The sequence below is a fragment of the Anthonomus grandis genome, chromosome 6 (genome assembly GCF_022605725.1).
Source record: "Anthonomus grandis grandis chromosome 6, icAntGran1.3, whole genome shotgun sequence".
NCBI lineage: Eukaryota > Metazoa > Arthropoda > Insecta > Coleoptera > Curculionidae > Anthonomus > Anthonomus grandis.
The window spans coordinates 21,657,765-21,679,418 of record NC_065551.1 but is presented as its reverse complement, the minus strand read 5'-3'; the positions used below and the strand labels follow the sequence as shown (position 1 = coordinate 21,679,418).

Here is a 21,654-nt window from a genome sequence, read left to right as displayed (position 1 = left end):
AGAAATTTCCAGATTTTATTTAGAAATTAGGCTTATCCTTTATAAATGTCAAGCAAGAAGTGTGAAACAGAAGAACAAAAATGTGAAGCAGTGACGCATTATTACATTGTGCAATATGGTAATTGCCACGTCATCTGGCTTTCAGTAAACACAGTATTTGCTTTCTTTGTTTAAAGACTACTTAAGATTATATCTATTATTTAGCAAAAAAAAAAATGTTACGCGAGAGTATTTATTGCGTTAGAATGTTAGAAGAGTCCTCGTGAGTCTAGATAAAGTTGCTTTTTGTAATTACTTATTGAAAATGCTTATTATGAATGCAAATTAGATGGAGTAATGCATAAATAAAACAAGTTATTACAAGACACAATTTAAATTTAATAACTTATGTTTTACAAGCTAATTCAATTAATTTAGGTAACGTCTTAGTTGATGATAGGGTATACAGTATCTTGAGAAACACCGCACATGTCCTTTCCACGGAGCAGTTTGAAGAAACCACTCTCGCCCCAGCTGGTTCCCCAAGAGTTCTTGACGATCCAGTAGTCAACTCCGTTCTCACTACCATATCCTACAACGAGGACACCGTGGTTCAAGTAAGAAGAAGAACAGTATTCATCATCGTAGATGCCAGAGTCATAGAAAGACAAGTATGATGCGTCCATGGCAATGGAAACTGGACCGACGGTACCGACGGCGTTGAGCAGTTGATTTTCATTTCCAGAGGCCAATACTTTGTAGCTGCTTACTTTGGTAACAACCTTGGAGGATTTGTACTGGCATGTGCCATCTCGACCTAGGGTTAGAAGTTATATTTCAAAATTTCCATTTGCGATCTAAAATGTGAATACGTACCGGTGTATGGATAGTCAGATTCGGATTCAAGACCATTCTGTTGAATGTATGGGAAGGTCTGTTCCAAGTAACCACCGTCACATCCGGCGTTCATTGTGGCGCAGTCTACCAATTGTTGTTCAGACAAGGAAACGAGGTTACCACTCTTACGGTAGTAAGCAGCTTCAGTAGAGCCGGTCTATAAGAACCATTATTAAAATAAACATGCCTTATTTAAAAAATATATAGTTAATAAATCATCTAGTTTAACTTACGATGGAGAAAGCCCAGCATGATCCGCAGCTTCCTTGGTCCTTGACTCCGGTGACTTGTCCTTCAGTTCTCCAGTCAACAGAGTCGGGAAGAGCTACTCTGGATTCAACGTATTTAGTACCGTTGATTGATGGTTTGGCATGGGTGGCGAGCATGTCTAAGAATTCTTCTTGGGTCATGTCGGCGAATTTAGTGACACCTGGAATAGAAATTAAATTAAAATCTATTTATGCCAATGGTAAAAATATTATCCAGGGTCAAATAAACCAGATGCTCATCACCTGGTCCAATTACTAGCTTTTTTTAATAATATGATACGTTGATTATAAGTTAATTTTATGGGTACGGAAACGGTAAAGAACAAATATACTTACGTTGCTTCCAGCTCTTAAGTCCTTGTTCGTAAAGGGCATTGTGTTGTTCAATTGAGCGGAGATTGTTTCTAAAGATAGCAAATCGTTTGGTTTCTTCTGCCTGGTTCATGTAGGTCTTGCCATGCGCCAGCTATAAAAGGAAATATATGACTTTAAATAATTTAAAAAATAATAAACAAATAATATCGTACCTTAAAAGACTGGAACTTAGCTCCATGTTCTTCAAGTAGTGACGCACTAACGGCAACTACCAACACGCAGGCGAAGACAAACGATTTCATGGTGGTTGTTTTTTGTTCAACTTATTGTAGAACTGTGATGTCTGCTTCATTTTACTTTGTATTTATAATAGTTTTAGCAGCTACGTCATATGAATTCAAGTGGGCCAACTTATTGTCTTCTCAGACAGCACTTCAGCTTGATTAAATCTCATATCTAGCTGATTATGTTCTGAACTCAACTGATTATTTAGTTATAATTATTAGGTAAGACCTCGTGATTTTCGATTAGGGTACTTGTAAATATATTTTTTTTACATTAATTTATGTTTCTTTGTTTTATTAATTTGTCATTATGCGATAGCGAATATGTTTTTTCTAGGAGATTTATCGTACAATGGCTGTGTCACGAATTTAAAAGTAATTCATAAATTCAGTCATTCTAGTACGTTATGTATTAATAAAGAATTTTTGAAAATAGTTTAATGAACGAAAGATTTTTTTCAAATGGAGATTTTTTTAACCAAGCATTTGTTTTTTATATGAATTTTTTGACTGCCACACTTTTGATTTTATAAATAAATCGAAATTTTATCCCTTATTATAGCCACGAAGTGGCTATAATAAAATATCCTAAGATAGTGCAATATAAAGTAAAATATAAACCGAAAGTAATCGAAACCGAAATATTTTCTAGAGGATGTAGATAAAGTCCAGTGCAACGATATATTAGAATGGTCACCCGTCAAAACACCAGCATTTTGCTTGTCAAACAATGTAAATAGAAGGTGGATGACATTGTTTGGCAGGTGAAATGCTAGTGTTTTGACGGGTGACCATTCTAATATATCGTTGCACTGGACTTTACAAGATATAAGTTAAAATCACCTTCTCCGATTCATGAATCATAAGTGCTCGTAATGAAATGACTTCCAGTAACAGCGGAATTCAACTTTTACCCCATATTTCGTAAAGAAACCCTTCTTAGACCCTTAAATCACCCTTCATCCATATTTCATAACGATCCTGATAAAATAGTAACGTAAGAAAATGACATGTAGAAAACATTTATAATACTTAGATAATTGGCGCAGTCGGTAGGATGGAATAGTTTGTGCTCTTTATTGTTTGAGAGTAAATTTAACTCTTGAAATGTATAAAGCATCACATCCAATAGATATAGTCGAATGCATTGCATGCCCAAGTAGTATAAGGACTTGGTAGAAATGGCTTTAACTAGCAATTCTTGTAATTATATATTTTTTTAAAAATAATTCATGATACTTTGTAATTAAATTTATCATCAAGCGATAGTAAATAAATTTTACTATCGCTAAAGGAGGTTTATCGTTTAATGTCTATTCAGGAATTTAAAAGTAGTTCATGAGTTCGGCTATTTTTGTACGTTATTTATTACTAAAAAACTTTTAGAAATAGTTTAATAAATACCGTTTTTTTTTTTAAATGGCATTGTATTAAACGAGGAATATTGGTGCTTTTAATTGAATTATTGAACTGCCACGCCTTGATTTTTAAAAATATGTATATTATTTAAAATTGACTCCCTACGAAGTGCCTATAATACAATATCCTAAAATAATACTACAAAAAGCAAACCACGATTTAAAGGATGTAGGTACAAAACATGAATATAAAATCACCTTTTCAGACTCCTAAATTATGAGTGCTGGTGGTAATGAAATGACTTCTGGCAAAATTTTAAAAAGACTCAGAACGTAACAAAAGTGTTAAATGTGATAGAATACGCCGTTTATCCCACCTTTAGTAAAGAAACCCTTCATAGATACTTAAGTTACCCTTAACCCATATTTTATGACAATCCTCATTATAATAGTTTCTGGTGTTGATTGTTCGAAATTAAATGCTTGCCGACCTTTGGAATGTATAAAGCGTGATATTCAGTAGATAGACTCCCACGCATCACATGCGTTACATCACATAATTATATTTACTTTTTAAAGAACTTTGTATTTTAATTTATCATTAAGTTATAGTAAATATACTTTTTCTAGGATATTTTTCATCTCATACTTATTTTATATTCATAAATCTAAATCATAAATTTGACTATTTTAGTATTTCATTTATTGTTAGAATATTTTTAGAAATAGTTCAATAAAAAGCGGATTTTTCAAATTGTATTTATTTTAACTAGTAATTTCAGTGCTTTTAATTAAATTTTTTAACTGCCATGACTTTGTTCTGAAAAAAATACATACTCTTTAAAATTGTCTGGCTTCAAAGTACCTATAATACCTTATTCTAATTTAATAATTCATAAAGTAAAATATAACAAACACGAAATAAAGGATGTAAATATAAAATATAAATAAAAATCATATTCTCACTCATGAATCATATACCATTGTAATGAAATAACTTTTTTCATCTTTAAAAAGTGCCTTGCTATTTTAGATAGGTGAGATTTTTAATTTTAGTTCCTTTTGTGTAAGGAAGCTTTTCTCAGACCATTGAGTTATGAACGATTATAATAAAACGTCTCTTCATGTTCGTTTCTCTAGTAATTTTAACCACTTAACAAAAGTAACACGTCAAACAGTTTCATAGTAAGTAGATAATTAGCGCAGCTGGTAGGATAAGGTAATTTATGCTATTGTTCACAAATTAATCCCTCCTGATCACTGGAATCTGTAGAGAATACGTCAAATCGAATCAAAAAGAATCGAACACACTGCATGCCTAAGTACCACATAATCTTTTCAAATAATAATACATACAGGACGTCTGCTAAACGATGAGAAATCTCTAAACTGAAGATACTACTGACCAAAATATGTAAAGTGATTCAAACATATCTTAATACAAAAGTTGATAGTTTGCGAGATACAGGTTGTTAGTGTTACATCCTCTATACAACAACTGAGCGAAAAATGTTATTTTCTTGAATTTACGCAACAAAAAAGTTTCACTTGCTAGACGGGTCTAAAGGTAATAGTTTTCGAAATATTTGTTTTTAAAATTTGCAAATCATATTATGTGTAGAATCATAATAAAACATTTTTATAATATAATAATGAACTTGCTTTGAATAATATCTGCGTAGTATTTCTATACCTGCCTAATTCAGACTCTCCAACGTATTAGTCAGCGGTTATAAAAAACTGATAAGAAATGGTTATAGCCCCATTCAGTAGAAATGATTTAGATTTTAGATTTATTTAGGTTTTACTCTAAATATGGGCCGATATTTAATTTTCTAGATTTACAGTAAATACCATTTTCGAGAACAACTGATCCATCCATACAACCTGCAAAAAGTACATGGCTTAAGCAGGTTTTTGGAAGGATGAACGAAAATCCTCATGCAATAAAACAAAACTCACCACCAAGTACAATGTCAAAATAATATATGGACAGGAATAATTAGACAATATTTAACAGGACTCTTGTTTATGCATTCATATCATGGCGCTTTATCTCATTTTAGCTTATTAGTTAGACAGCATCTAAATTAAGTTTATCTAGATCAGTGGATAGGCCGATAAGGCCTCTATTGTGGCTAGCGAGATCAGATTTAAATTTCAAATCAATTTATTTTTGAAATAATTTAAATACAGAAGAAACCTTTTAAAAAAATTAATAAATTATAGAAGTCTTATCAGACTAGCAACATATGAACATACTTTAAGTAATATTACGTTTTAATATACCTAACCTAACTTAATAAGTCAATTTAAATTATAGTCGCGATTTCAAAACTTAAAAAAAGACGCTGCCTAAGTTGAGACTTAGGCTCTTTTGAGGCTTGTCGCTTCATCCCCATCCAATATTAAAAAGTCTATATGCGAAAACCGTGAAATACGTTTATTTATATACCATACAAAAATAATTGTTAATTAATATAAATTTATATTTTTTCTTAAATTTCCCGTCTTTCTAGATTTTAAAAAGCATAAAAAAATCAATGTGTCAAAAGCACACAAAAATCAATCGGTGGGTAATTATGTGTAGAAAATAAGTAAAGTTTTTCAGTAGAAAACATTTGATTTCTTTTGAATTTTTTTTGATTATTGTTTACTTGTTTGAGCTCATCTGGAAGTTTAATAAGGACAAATAAGAGCCCAATATAAAAGCTAAATCGTGTTTTGTTGAGGAGCAAATCTAGTTAAATGGTTATGATTCTCTGATAAAAGTGAATGATTTTTTTAAGTATAATTTAATTTTTTATGTATAATTTAACAAGCAGTTGATATATACATTTCTTATATTTAAAATATTATTTTCAGAAATCAAAAGGCTGGTAGAGTATCTAAGGTTCTTATTCAGTAGAACTTTTAAAACAGCATTTTAATAAGTAGATAGTTTTCTCAGATTAGAATTATATAAACTGCCTTAGACAATAATATAATATTTGCATTTAAGCATTGATTCCACCAAGGATCCGTATAATATTAGGAACATCCTTAGATTAATTATTTTACGAAATTGAAAAAAATTATAAATAAAATTTCTCATTGTCTTATTTAGATAAGTAACGTGTTTGCATCATTTAAGATGTTTATCCAACATAATGCCAAGGTAATTAATAATATTAGTACGAAAGATTTTTTGCAGTGACATACAATTACACTATGCTGCAATTCTTCAAATAAGTTTACAAATGACCCTTCAAGGATTGATCGAACGTTGTAAGGAAAAAGAAACTAATCTTTGCTTTTAGTATTTTTCGAAAATTTAAAAAAAATATTTATTACTAATATAGGTCTATAATTGTTCATATCTTTTTATTTTTTAACTGTTTATTATCAGTTTTAGAATAAGGAATTATAATAGATATTTTCCACTCCCATAATATTTGAAAAGCTGTAGAAATTAAATTTATTAGATGCAGAGGTTTTATAATTTAAATATGCATGTTTTTTTACAAAAATAGTTGAGATTTTATCATAGTCAGATCATCAAACATTTTTACACTTGTTAACCTGAGAGCGCAGGTCATTTTGTCTGAAAATCATAATAATAACACGTTTAAAGGTAATACATTATAAATTTTATTCATTATAAATAAGTGTTAAAATTTATTAATTATATGGTAACAAACTGGCCGTTTATTCAGACTTCTAGGACCATATAACAAAATAGCGCCTGAATTCTGTTGAAGCCTATGTATTGCATAGCAAATACTCTAAATTCCATACACTTAATAATAAGTCACATCACATAATCAACATTAGGTGGTAAAGAAGAGCTTTAAGCAAAAAAAAATATCAATACCTCTCCTACTCTTAGGTATACCCTATAACGAGACTCAGAGAATTCATTCAGGTCGGTGTTGAAGATTACTCAACAACAAAAAAAAACATATACCTAATCCGACATTAGAGTTGTACTTGACTTCGAAAGTACCGTCTCATTCTAAGCTTATAAGTTAGTTCGGAAAAATCAAACTGGTTAATTTTAAATATATTTATATAACGGGCAATCAAATATGACAAAAACCTCTTAAATAATTCTTTCTTTTAATAGCTTTTTATCAACCCTTAACACATAACTATTTAAGTAAATTATTTTTACCTCATTTATATATTCTAAATTCTCTAAGCTTAGCTATTATAATAAAGCATATATATATAATTAAGCTTTAATTAAGCTTATTTACAAGTTTTAGTTCACGTGTTTGTATATTTTAAAACATTTTTAGTTATAAGGTTTTTAATAAGTAATTTTTTTGCAAATGTCATTTCATCCTATCCCGTATATTAATTGACATTAGCTTGAATTTAAGGCATTCTTTTGCTTTCTCCACATTAAAGCATGATATAACATTTTTCAATTCTTCATTCTCTAATTGACTGATTTTAGTAGAGTAGTTGAATTTAAGTAGTTTATATATTTATCAATAGTAGTAAACATATTTATCAACATGTTTTTTTCCGTTGTTTTATTGTTTTGATTATTTTGATTTTGGTATTTACAAATAGATAAACCTTTCAAGTCATGATCACTTAATAAGTATCTCAGAATAAATAGTTTTCCCTTTCAAAATAGATATTACGTTTTATAAATATATGATCCATGCAAATAGAAGAATTTGCAAAATCGCTAATTGATAAATTCACACAAGCTATAAATTTGTTTTGTGCTCGAATATAAAAATATTAATTGACGTTGTGACTGATTTTATTAAATATATCAATATTTAAGTACCCTAAAAATAGTTCAGTATTTTGAAACTGCAAATCTTTAAAAAATGTTATATCTAGATCCTTTAGAAAAATATCTATATGTTCGTCGATGGGCCTCGGTAACACCCATAACCCCATAACTTAAAACGTTTAATAATTATAATAATTATTTTTCTGCCATATATAAAAATTTTAAATAAAATTTTAATAAATATAATACGATAATTTTTGGAATGAATATCACCAGTCTTGTAGAGGCATGTTTAAACAGAAAAACATGTTGATCATCAAATTAGTTTCAAAAAAGCGTCACGATTTTTAAGAAAACGAAAGGGGTCATTTGTTAAATACACGTGGCTGGAGACCTTTAAATACCCTATAGATAGAACAACAGAACGTGTAAAAATACTATATTTAGGTGCCTTAGGTTTTTTAACAATCTCCCAGATAATCTCCGATTGCTTAAAAGTGATCAAAGGTCAAGTATAATAAAAGATTTTTATGTGGTTTAAACTCATATAGTTTAAAGAATTTTCGAACTTAATTTAAAGAGCGACCGCAACTTTATGCCTGTTTGGAAGTTTTGTTTTTGTCTTTTTTTTGTGTTAAAAAAATTTAGTGTTTTTAAATTTGTAATTACTTTGCAAGGGAATATTTTCTATTTTTAGATTGTATTACTGTTTGGACCTATTTTTCAAATTTTTTTTTATAGCTATATTAATCTTAAGAAACAAGTGCTATTTTGATTTTAATAATTGATTGATTGATTTTAATTTTTCTAAAATCCTATAAAAGTTTTAAGTAAAATAAAAGAGAAAAGTATTTCTACCTGAAGCAATTGATTCAAATCAAAGGCACTTTGTTCCATCGATACATAGTAAAGAAAAAAATGTAAATTATTTATGTGAGTACTTCTATGGGGTGTAAAATTAGTTTTGTATAAATGGCAAATAATCTACTTTCCACTATTAACCGAATTCATTTTTTTCTTAGAGTCATTCATCTTGACATAAAAATGTCCATCAAATAACAAAATCCTCAGAAACAAATCAATTTTTAACATCAACATCAATTTTTGACCTTTTTAGGTTTCTTCTAATATTTAAGTTTCTTTTAAGTCGGTGTTTTTATATGATGACATTTAACCTTGACTCAATAAATGAATAAATACATGCTTATTAGCCAATATAAAGATATCTAGAAATTACATCAACATAAAAGGGCAATTAAACAGGAACTCACATAAGCTGCACTAATTTGCCACTTGTTTGTGAAATTCTTGACAAGTTACATTTCGGTGGTAAAAGTCACATTCGGTAAAACAGTCACATTAGGGAATATGACACTTTTTAATATTGTAGTCTTATTTGACAGCCTTTTTGTCAAGTCCTTGACATCCTTTTGATTTTTTACCAGTAACACTAATACAATGAATAAGCCTAAAATTTTATTTAAAGCTTTATAACTTTAATAACTCCGATGGAGATAATACATAAAATACATTTTAAGAGTTATTCACTAAATTATGGAATATTGATCTGTTTGTTTTTTGTATCCAGTTTTTAAGATCATTTTTAAAACACTTATGTTTTATATTATTTTGTAGAATTTAAGGTAGTATATTAAAGAGTTTTGGTGCGATATATTTAAAATGTCTTTGACCAAGAGCTTTTTTGCTTTTTGGAATTTTGGATGTGGTAAAGGACTTATTTGAATTTTATTCTTTTTTACGTTTATTAAAAGAGTAAATGAATAACTTAATTGAGGCTGAACTAAAGAATAGTACAACGTTTTGAGTACAACGCTAATTCGTAGGTACTGTTTAAGATACTTCAATTTCGTAACTAATTCACTGATCTTTTTTGTAAGTTCCTTTATTTGTGTATTCCATTTTAGATGCTGATCAATATGAATACTTAAATATTTTCTGGTGCTTGTCTCTTGATCAATTTACTTGTAGAAGACCTAATTTTGATAGGTTTTTTTCGTATGAAGTGAAATCTATATATTAAGTGATAATTTGTTTGCCTCAAACCATTTCGCTATTTTCAAAAAGTTAATTTCTGCTTCAGTTATTAGACTGTTCTAAGTTTTTTCTACATAGGGTATTACGGTATCGTCTGCGTAACTTATAATTTTTCCTGTGATCAATAAATGTCAAAGACTATTCATATATAGTATAAACAGGAGTGTTCCTTGCCAGATGTCGCTTTTCTGAAGTCGCTCTAAGTGTCATTTATTTTTACTGTTTGCAATCTATTTGAAAGATAATTTTCAATTAGTTTCTTAGCAATACCGCGAATGCTATACTTTTGCAGGTACTTTAAAAAAATTGTGATCTGCAGTATCAAATGTTTTTGACAAGTCTACAAAAATACAAAGCGTTGGTTGGTTTTTGTCAAGGGAATTATTCAGATTTGAAGTTAGTTTTAATATGGCATCTTCTGTAGACTTTTTTTCACGAAATCCATATTGGCTCTTAGACAACACATGATATTTTGTTAAAAACTTTACAATCCTTGTTTAATTATTTTTTCAATAACTTTTGAGATATTTGATATGAGTGACACTGATCTGTAATTATTAACGTCATCTTTAGATCCATTTTTATGCAGCGGTCTAATTACTCCTGTTTTAAGTGCTTCTGGAAATATGCCACTACTAAAACGAAGGCACAGATTTACAGAATAATTATATTCTCTAAATCTGTGCCACTACAAAAACAAAGGTTGATAATTAAACAACGGGGATTTGAAATATGCGTTTTAATTTTTTGTAGTACTTCGGTTTTTAGTCCATCATATCCAGGAGCCTTTTTAGTTTTTAACTGAAGAGTTATATTTTCTACTTCCTGTGGAGTTGTGTCATAAAAAATATTAAGTGCCCATTGCTTCCATTTTCTAAAGTTACATTTATTGAATTTATTTTGGAGGCAAGCTTTTCTCCTATTTCGCTGATAAAGTTGTTAAAGTAGTTTGAAATTTTTACTTTGTCTGTCATTATTTCACCTGAATTTGGTTTTAGTTGTTTTATTTGTTTCTTTTATATTCTTGTTTATAACATAAGTAGTTTTTGGTGTTCCACAAACTTTTGCTTGTATTTTGGCCTTTTGCTATTTGTCTTGAAATGTAGTCTTTCTTTGCTTTCTTTATTTGTTTTGTTAGTTAGTTTTTACTCTTTTGATTTTTAAATAGATTATTCTTTTGAGTAATTGCTTTGTTTATAGTCTAATTGATCCGGTTTTGTTTTCCTGTATTTTTCTGTTTTGCTTTTAGGTATGTTTGTTTCTGTCGATATAAAAGTTTAATTTTTGAAGAAAGTTATTTGTTGCTATATTTAAGTTTTTCTCATTATATACACAGTTTTCGTTCATTAAATTCTTTTAGTTCACTTAATCAAACGTACTTAAAAAGAGCGTTTTTAAGCACGATACCATTGTTTATCTTTTGCTCTGCTTCCATATTCATATAATTTATTGTCGCCGACAAGAGGTCACCATCAAATCACTTGCAATTAAATCTGTCATCGATTTCCTCCCATCCATGGCCTACAGGTGTTGAAAGTGGTTGGATGAATAAGGCCAAATGGAAATGTATGCTGTCCGAAGTAAGCGTTAGAATTTATCTTGGAATCCAAATTTGATGTGGTGATTTGGAAAATATCATCCATATCAGTGAACCTGTAATATTTAGACAACATTTCTAATCTGTAGAAGTAGATATATTTGCATTTTTTTAAGCTATATATGTTGTGAATAAACTCTTCTATTGTCGAAAATATTGTTTGTGGGCATGATGTAAATTTGGCTTTATCTGTTAGTGACATCATGAATCTTGTCGATGCCTTTAATATATTAAAAGGGCAAATTTTTTCCTTTTTTATTTAATGCCGGATTAAAATCGTCACCTGCCAAGGCATGAAAATTACTGTTTCCCTAGGTTTTCGAATAACGAACTTATATTAATATACTGATGGTTATTGCCAGTGCCAACACGCATCCATATTTTAACACTAGATTTTACATTGGGTTCTATATTTCCTAACATAGTGACTCTACTATTTTTGTTTCTGCTTCCTCATATTCTTTACCAGACAGTTCGCTTTCGATTATTCAAACAACTACATCATTGCTATGCATAGCAATGAAGGACGCTGCTGTTTTGGTACACTAATATGGTATACCTGCTCTCATTATCTTTAAATGAAGGAGTAAAAAGGCACCCGAATGCTACGATGATCGTGCGAATATTGCTGAAAACCGAAGAAATTTCTTTTATGGTTTTATGGTTTGTAGAATAAAAAATCCATTGAAAATCATGATATTTAGTCTCCGTTGCTCAGTAATTATTTGCTTTTCCAGAAGTTTTCTAAGAGCAGATTTTTGTATCTTATAAACGGTATATATTTAATTTTTTCTTATAGGATTTTCATAGTTTTTTGGTCTTGAGAACATCAAATAATAAATTGCTGACGTTGCTCGTCACCACCTCTTAATCTAGTGATCTCTATGATTTTACTGAATCGCAGTCGAATATATGAAGGTCAGTCATCAAAGGGTCCCAATACTTTCAAAATTAAAAGTCACCCTGGGGAAGGGTTGCACACCCCTCCGGGTGCAAAATTAAATTTTTCTCATTGTAGAATAGAAACTTGAAAAGTATAGTCAAATGCTTGAAAATCCACAAAAGTATAGACATAGATTAAGGCACACATTCCTGGATCATCTGAAAATCTCATTAGACAATTACTGCGTCTAAAGAGGCCGAAGTGATGAATTATTTTATTGGGTGGGACTGAAAAAGAAGAAACTGCTCTCTACGTCATTGGGTACTTATAACTCACGCGCGCTAATTTCTAATATCTGGACAGTTTAAAGTCTAAAGGTTGCTTAATTAAATTTGCGTGCTATATATTTTTTTTAAACTGATTAACCAATGAATTGAAACTATAGATAACAATAATATGAGAGACATATAGTGTTAAATAAACTGTATGGAAACATTTTTGTAGCAGTAAAGTATACTAGAGCCCATGCTCCTTCATCATATCAATACTATTAATATTTTAAATTTTCTTGGTGGATTAAACATAATAATTAAAGTTGTTTTAATATCACAATTTATTTTTTATTTAGTATTAACTAAGCCTCTTCAACCCTAAATTTTAAGTGGGAATTATATTTAAACGGAAATACTAAAGATAACCGATATAAAGATTGATTTTATTAATGAAAACTTAAAATAAAAACATCCTGTTCAGAATAAAGCAGTAAATTTTTAATTATCATTAATAGTAACATGTGAAAAAATTGACTATCATCAGAAATAACAAACAAAAGGTATAAAATATCGATATTTTAAACCCACTTGACACATTTTTTTTAAACGTATTTGATAAAAGTAGGACCAATACGTTTATCTTGCAATTTATCTGATTTTGAAATGAACTTAAATATTGATTTTAAAATTTTATATTAACTGATAACAATAAATCCGTATTATTATTTTCGTTTTAAAGATATTTTATCTAGTTACTTAAACAAATAAAATATTTAGCAAATAATTATCATCTTGTCGATCACGCTTGTTATTATAATGCATATTTTACTCACGTAGGGTTTAAAGTAATGATCATTTCTTATTTTTTGCTATGGAACACATACGTAATCCAGAAGACAGTTGGAGGTAGTTTATTAAATCCATTTTTTGAAGGTTCCAGATTTAAAATATTTTATGACTAAAATATATATATTTAAAACAATTTCTTTACTATAAAAGCATTGTAGTTAAGGCTTTTACAGTATATTTATAAAATCTACAGAATAATTAAAAATCAATTCTTGATTTGAGTTTAGCTGATTAAGTTATAAAATGATGTAACTTTCTTATTGAAACATAATGAATGAAGTAACTAATGAATAAATGATAATTGATAACATAGAGGACGCTTACAAAACCAAGGACTTCTTGCGATATATTTCATTATAATTTTAAAAGTACTCCAAGCTTATGGGAACTGATGTCAGAATTAAACGTTTTTACTATTTTTTTTCTCATATTTTGAATAATAACAATTTTTGTAACTGATGATCCTGTTTTGTTATATATTATAATGTTTAAATGCTAGATTCAAGTAAAAAATATAGCGATCTTAGACAATCATTTAAGTACATTTTACCGACGGTTTGACTTCAATTTTTTTAACTTTCAATATTTAATAGATACGGCGCCATCTTTTGTATCACTCCGGTAAATAAACAAAAGTAAATTGTAAAGTTTATTAAAAGATAACGCTAAATTTGTTTTAACCACTTAAAGGTTCGTTCATATAAAAAATTATAGAGGTCACATATCGTAAATTAAAAAAAATATATATAGTAAAATTTAATACGAGTTTTTCACAACAATATAGAAAATTATTATTATTTAAGAAGTATTTTTTATAATTAATGATCCAAATAAGATTATATCGGTTGGATTATTGTTGGGTTTAGGGATCAATAAAATAAAAATCCAAGCCTATTGAAATTTGCCGACGTTTCGCAAAATATATTTGCATCTGCAGGACGAATTCAATATGTTGACATTTATACATTTATACAGAAAGCTTTTTTAGGTACGTGACATTAGACATTACAAGGACATATACGAAACTATCAATACTTAAAATATAATTTATCACACTAAAATGATTTTACTGTGATAAATTATATTTTAAGTATTGAGAGTATTGTATATATGCTTGTATTTTCTAATGTCACGTACCTAAAAAAAGCTTTCCGTATAAATGTTTACTTTTATTTATTTTTTTTTTGACTTAAGTCCAACATATTGAATTCACCCTATGGATGCAAATATATCTTGCGAAACGTCGTCAAATTTAAATGGGCTTAGACTTTAATGATTCCTAAAACCAACATAATCCACACGATATATTATTATTATTAATTATATTATTATTGTTTCCCTATTCAAATAATTTTTAACGATGGTATTTTTAGTTGAAACCACCGAGTGCTCACGGTTCATTTAGGCCAATTCTATGTTTTGTATGTTTAGAGTAGTTTCCGCATTAGCTGTGCAGTACTACATGCAACGGTTTTTGTAGTGCCTGGAGGTTGTATTTGCCAGAGTAATTTTTGATGCTCTTGAAAGTATTTTTAGAAATTAATCCTATTGTACCAATCATAATTAAAATATTATATAATCTTTATAGGCTACAATCTTTTAATCTTAATTTGCAAATCCTTATACTTAAGTAGATTTTCTGCTTCTTTTTGAACTATATTATAATCAGATAGGATCGATACATCTACTACTAAACACGTTCTTATCTTTTTATTTTTTATAATTATGTTTTGGTTATATTTGTTTTATTAGATTGCTTGATCAATTTGGATTAAGTATCCTTTTTAATGGTAACTTCTGGGATGTCTATAATCGCAGCCTGGATATGTTCTCATCATTTCTCTTCAATTTGTATTCCATATTCCTTGCAGACGTTCCAGTGCAGATGTGATGCGATATTATCGTTACGACCCGTACTTAGAACATTGAAAGGCCTTTCAATGTTCTAAGGACCCGTATATACTTTTTTGCAAGAATAAGGCATCTTGATACTACGTAATTGATGTTTTATTTTATTCACAGCAAAGTCTACATCGAGGGTTAATACCGGTTTGGATAATTCTAGCCCTTATATGGCTTGCTCTTGAAAAGCTATTATTAATGCTTTTATCTCAACCGTTAACCGTTTTTAGCCTCTTTAATTATTTCTCCATAAACTTCGTTTTCTTTCCGCCTGAGGTGGGACTCTGTAATGCAAACAGCGATGGATAAACTCTTTATTCTCTATCTCTACGGTATTTCGTACTCTGTAACGCCGTTCGGGCTTTTTCGTTACAGAACGAATATAGACGACCTCGCTTTCTTAAGCGACCACGAAAAGTACCTTTCTATTGTAAATATATTATTTTCTTCCTTTTTTAGCGTGTATTGTGGGAAAGAATAAACTATTGGCTTAATTATTTGGATTTGGCACCGACTCCCCGTCCGTACGCCGTGAACGGGGAAATTTTATTAGGAGGGAGAAAAAATTTAACGTGCGATGGACGGGAGTCACTACCTGATTTTTTTAAGTGTTATGTCATGATTTATTTTCAGTTTTTTATTTTTTTATTTATATTTGTATTCTGTGATTTAGGGTAAAAGGTAAGTACATGCTTCGTGTAATCTTGTGAGACCTATTGAAGCGTTCTTCAGGGGTCTCTGGGTCAGGATTTTCATGTGGTGTCATCAACCATGGTGCTAGAGGATACCCAGAATCTCCTAAGGGCCAGTTGGATCTTTCACCTGGAAAAAATATTTAAGTGTTTATTTTTTCTCCGGAAAAAAATTTAGATATTAAAATAAATTGCATTAAAAAAAGATTTAATTTCATATCGAAATAAATTTTAATAAAGTAAATAATATAATTGTATCTAAATAAAAAACTAAATAAAGGAAATTTAGTGTAATTATACTGTAATAAACTAGAAATTAATAATAAAGTACAACTGTGCTAAAAAATAAATCTCATATTATCTCGGTAAACCTTAGCTTCCTTACCTCTATCATATTCAGATTTCAATAAGCGTCTCACCTGAGACCCTCTCCATATGAAAGCATCATTAGTTGATCCTGGATATCTTGGGTTAATGTTCGTTATTTGCAAATCTGAATTGCAAATAATTTGAACATTTTTAAAATGGAAACCTTTGCGGTTACATAATTATGTTCTTCCTCTGAAGGAGCCAAAATTGCTATGTAGGTACAGTCAATGCAGCCAATTATACCCGGAAAACCAGCTTTTTCCATAAAACTGGCTTTTACCTGATTTCTTGTTTCATTGCCAGCAGGAAATTTTACCCATAGTGGTCCCAAATGATGAGAAATGCATTGTGCAACCTCTTCTATGCATCTACTTACCACTTGCTGACTTGAAGATAGAATAAATTCTTCTCCCATGCCCCGTTGGTAATTGCCTATAGCAAAGAACCTTAAAGCAATGAAAATTCTTGTTTCTCGTGGAACACGAGTCTGCCTCTGCTCCTGCTCCAAGTGCGGAACTAAATTGTTAAAAAGATATATCATTAGGTCTTTATTTAACCGGAAGAGTTCCGAAAATCTGCAATCCGGTAATGCAAAAGGGTCACTCATGTCTCTCATCACTCGTTTTTCAAGACGATTTTCTTGCATTCGTTGCCGATTTTCTAACTCGTTAATTAAAAATCTTTGCACAGGAAGCATTTTAAAGTTTTAAGTGCTTGAACTAAGCGTTTTAGGCGCTAGAACCAATAAAAATTAATGTAAAACAGTAAAACAAAGCCAAAAACTAAGTTCTAAGTTTCACATCACAACAAACTTTTGACATAAGCAAAATAAAAAAAAGTCAAAATGTCAATGTCATTTTCTTCTTCTTCTTGTATTTACAGCTGGACTATGCTCAATTGTCTGATGTTTTTAGAATAGATAATTATCGAATTCTCTATGCCCGAGCAACAACGAAGTTTATAAGGAAATGTTTATAGAGTGTCAAGGCATTAAGCGATCTTTGTCTCTTAGCTTCCTTATTCGCTTCCTTCTCTAACTAGAGAAAATTTACAGAGTTCCACGCCTGGTCACTTATTCTTATTTGTTTTTATTCTTTAGCAATTTTTTAAACGATTTAAGCAATTTTATTTCAAATTCAGAAGGATTGGTAAAACTCTGAACACTTTGACTTGGTTCTTTAACCCTTTCATTTGATGCATTCTAATATACTTATCTTGGTTAAATTTTTAGTTTCATTTCGATCCGCCAGTTGTACGGAGAAGCTTTGCTCTAATAATAAACACCAGGAAAAGAAGATAAGAAGATAAGTTCCTGAAACGCTATAAGAAATAAGGATATTAAGAGCGCTAGACCTATCTCACAGTCATTAAATAGCTTTATTTGTATTAGTAAATAAAAAAACCAAATCTGCCCAATTTTGTGTAAAATAAGAATTGATAGTAACCTAGGCGCTTCACAATAGCTTTCAACAAAGGAACTTAGAGTGCACATTGACAAATATAAATGCAACCAAAATACGGCAAAAGATTATTGAAGTTCTTTAATAGAAATAGCAATCAGATCCCTATGCTTACTAGCCCTCTTCCACTACCCTTTTTTAGTAGATATAATCGATTGTGTGGTCAGATTGTGTCCATTTAATATTATAAGAATTGTATTAGATGACATTTAATTTTTTTGATTAGCTGGGTTTTTAGGATGGCTCTAATTCTTGTGTAGTGGTCTTAAGCTTATTCTTCATCTTGTTATGTTAAATTCGGCATAATTTTATCAGTATCAAGACATTTGTATACATGTTATTCTAAAGATATAATGATAATTTCTTGACTAATCTGACTGTTTTTCCTCAAGTTGTAATTAGGCTTTTCAAGAACAAATTGCATGTCTATGTCATCGCAAAGTTGTGTTACTAATTACTTATTCAGTTCGTCGACATCTTTTTCTAATAATTATTATGTTATTTAAAATTATTGTTATGAGTCTTAATATTTGTTTAAACCCCAGCAGTGTTGGAGTATTTAACTATAATAAGTACGAAGCGGAATATTTTGTTAACGTATTACTAATTATATGTAAACGCACATCTAATCGACCTGCACGTACCCAGAATAACCGCAATTTAGGATAGTTTGATGACTAGTTAATTGATCTTTTAGATTTTCGAATTTAAATTTTTTAGTTCTTCTACAAAATGACCTTATAAACCTTTTTTAACTGTGTCTTTAAGTTAAGTAATACAAATACATCCCTTAGTAATGAATTTTGAGTGCATTATCACGTCGTTGTTGGTAATCCCTCAGATAAGAACAATTCTCATTCAGGTGCTATTTGCCGTTGCAGTGTCTTTATTTGTCTCTTGGTATATGTTTTAATAGATACTTACAATAGGTTTAGTTGCCATTACATCGTCCTGTATAGATTCATTAAACAAACCACTTAGTCTGTATTCTAAGGAGGCTTTCAGTTAGTAAGGTAAAAGGATGGGAGATGGACCAGGAGGGTAGACGGTCCACTCAAAATATCCGGCAAGGTTTGGCAACACGGTAAGACTAAACTGTCCCGTTCTGTTTCTTACGTCAGTTGCCTTTAAGACGGCGACTGGAACGCATTATAACGCACCTTCGCAAATGTTATTTACTATAGTTGAAATCGCCACGTGCAAAAATTTTATATCAGTTTTGAGAATCCTATTTTTTTTAATCAGATTTAACCGATTTTTGTTGGATTAGTGTTTAGATACCATATACAAGGTGTGCTAGAGAGCACCAATCGTAGCTCTAATCGGCATATTTTAGAAGCTATAAACTGGTCCATCTATCCTCCTATTTGAGGATAGATGGCATACTTAAGTGGAGGAGTTGGACCAGCCTATTTTGTTTTAGGATTATGCCCAATAAATATATCCGAAAACAAAATGCACCTAAAAGAGGTTCTTGGACGGCTAGAGCATTAGGGTGATGCAGTTGATGCTGTGAAGAATGGCGGTATGGGCATTAACGAAGCAGCGAAAGTATTTGGAATTCCAAAAACAACTTTTAAGCGCAGATTAAAAGCAAATAACATCGATAGCTGTAATCGTCTGGGGCCAGATTGTTCTTTAGGCTCGAACGTCGAAACAAAAATAGTCAGTCACATAAAAAAACTGCAAAAGGCAGGCTTTGCACCCACCGGAACAGAAGTAAGAATCATGGCGTCTAATTTAGCTGAACGATTGGGGATTCCAGATAAATTTAATAAAAAAGAAGGTATATTAAAAAAATATAAAAACCACATTGCTAATTTATTATCGTCTTTTTTAGGTAAAGCTGGCCAAAAATTATTAGAACTGTTATTTAAAGCGAAGACCTCAAATTTCAATCAGAAAATCCGAGAACACCTCAATTGCGCGAGCTTTGGGAATGTCAAGAGAAACCGTTAATAATTACTTTTCGGATCTACGGAGAATTATGACTGAACACAAGTTTTGTGATAAACCCGGGCATATATTCAATACAGACGAAAAAGGATTACAGCTGAACACTAGGGTTGGTCAGGTACTAGCCGAAAAAGGATCAAAATGTGTTCCAAGCGTAACCCTGGGGAAAAGGGTGAGACAATAAGTGTCATAGCATGTTGTAGCGCAGAAGGCACTTTTATCCCCCCATATTGTATTTTTAAAGAAAAAAGAAGACTGGCATGAAGGTATGCCAGTGTAAATACATTTTCTACCAAGAAAGCCCTCGGGTAAAACTTTCCTAATAGTAGATGGCCACACGTCCAATACGACCAACCTGGACCTACTAGAATTTGCTGAGCAAAATGATATAATTTTGTTTTGTTTACCATCGCATACCACTCACTACCTGCAGCCTCTTGATCGCGCCTTTATTAAATCTCTTAAAAGCAACTTCTACGCTGAATGCCGTTTTATGGTTCAAAATAACCCAAACAGGGTCCTTAATCATCTTCAATTTGGTAAGCTGTTAGGTCGAGCATGGGGAAACTCAGCAACTGTTCAAAATGCGGCCTCTGCACTTAAATCCACTGGGCTGTATCCATTTAATCCATTAATTATCCAGAAATATACTTTTTTAACACAGACACCCCTTGAAAGTCCTGAAACAGAAACATTATAGACGGTCTAGACGGATAACTTATCAGTTAGAGCTGAGTCTCATCAACCAGGTTCCTCCGGAATTCAAAATCTAAAAGCCTTACCCATCAACCCTAACAAGTCATTAGTACCTGATGAAAATATAACTCCCGGAAAGGCTCTTGATGAAGTAACGCCTGTACCTATTTCATCTGCAGCAGTGAAAAGAGTACGTAAAAAAATATCCGGAGAGATAAAAGCTAAGAAATTTATAAAAAATAAGAAAGATGCACAACTCAAAAATAACGTAAAACCTGTAAGAAACTGTAAGAATTAAAAAGTAAGAGAAAGGTGAGTGAATCTTCAGTGTTTAAAGATGACGTTACTTTTGATGACAGTTCCAGTGGTGAAGAAAACTTTAGTGATTTAGAAAATGAATGTGTCGGTTGCAAGGAGGACTATAACCAAACGTCTAAAAAAGACGAATGGCTGCACTGTATCATTTGTAAACGTTGGTTACATGAAACTTGTTCTGGCTTCGGTAACCTTTGCAATAAGTGTGGAAAGACTGTAGCCACCAAAAAAAAAAGAAATTATAGGATAGTCCGTCTATCCTACCCTTAATGGTCCATCTCATTTCCACAGAGCAGGATAGATGGACCAAGGGCATACCTGTCATTATGTATATTTTTAGTGCCTAGAATTAATAATTTTAATTCCTAATTATACCAAAAGAAATACCAATGTTTTGTTATGTTATATATATTTTTTCCAATTTTGTTTTTTTTTTATTAAAGAAGCACGTTTAATTTTTTAAAATGTGGTCCATCTCTCCTCCTTTTACCCTATAGTGCATGTTACTAATCTTTATTTTCTTTTTAGAAAGCTTCATTCTCTGCGAGAATTAAAGAAGTCAGTTAGTGATCTATGGAGACGAGTGCTCTGTGCAGTGAATGTTGTACTGATCTAAGGTAAGTATTCAGATTGCGTGACTATTTTTGAGATTCCTAATACCTATACCCCGTTTTTTTCTTTGCAGGTACAGTCTGCTTGGTTGATGATGTTTTTATAAGGCGATCAACTTTCTCCAGGTCTGTTAAGTTTCATTTTATAACCACATCACTG

The 21,654-nt window shown here is 30.7% G+C and overlaps 1 protein-coding gene and 1 long non-coding RNA gene across 2 annotated transcripts; both read right to left on the bottom strand.

The window, feature by feature from the left end:
• Positions 1–354: 354 nt before the first annotated feature.
• LOC126737421 (procathepsin L-like) lies at positions 355–1,838 on the bottom strand. Its single transcript, XM_050442323.1, has 5 exons — positions 1,673–1,838; positions 1,482–1,611; positions 1,110–1,306; positions 856–1,033; positions 355–796 (listed from the first exon to the last, which is right to left on the bottom strand). Exons 1-5 carry the CDS (start codon positions 1,760–1,762, stop codon positions 426–428), a joined length of 966 nt encoding a protein of 321 aa, XP_050298280.1. The 5' UTR covers positions 1,763–1,838; the 3' UTR covers positions 355–425.
• Positions 1,839–16,017: 14,179 nt separating this feature from the next.
• On the bottom strand, positions 16,018–17,289 carry LOC126737628 (uncharacterized). Its single transcript, XR_007661064.1, has 2 exons — positions 16,473–17,289; positions 16,018–16,217 (listed from the first exon to the last, which is right to left on the bottom strand). It is a non-coding gene; the product is annotated as an uncharacterized LOC126737628 (long non-coding RNA).
• Between the last annotated feature and the right edge of the window lie 4,365 nt (positions 17,290–21,654).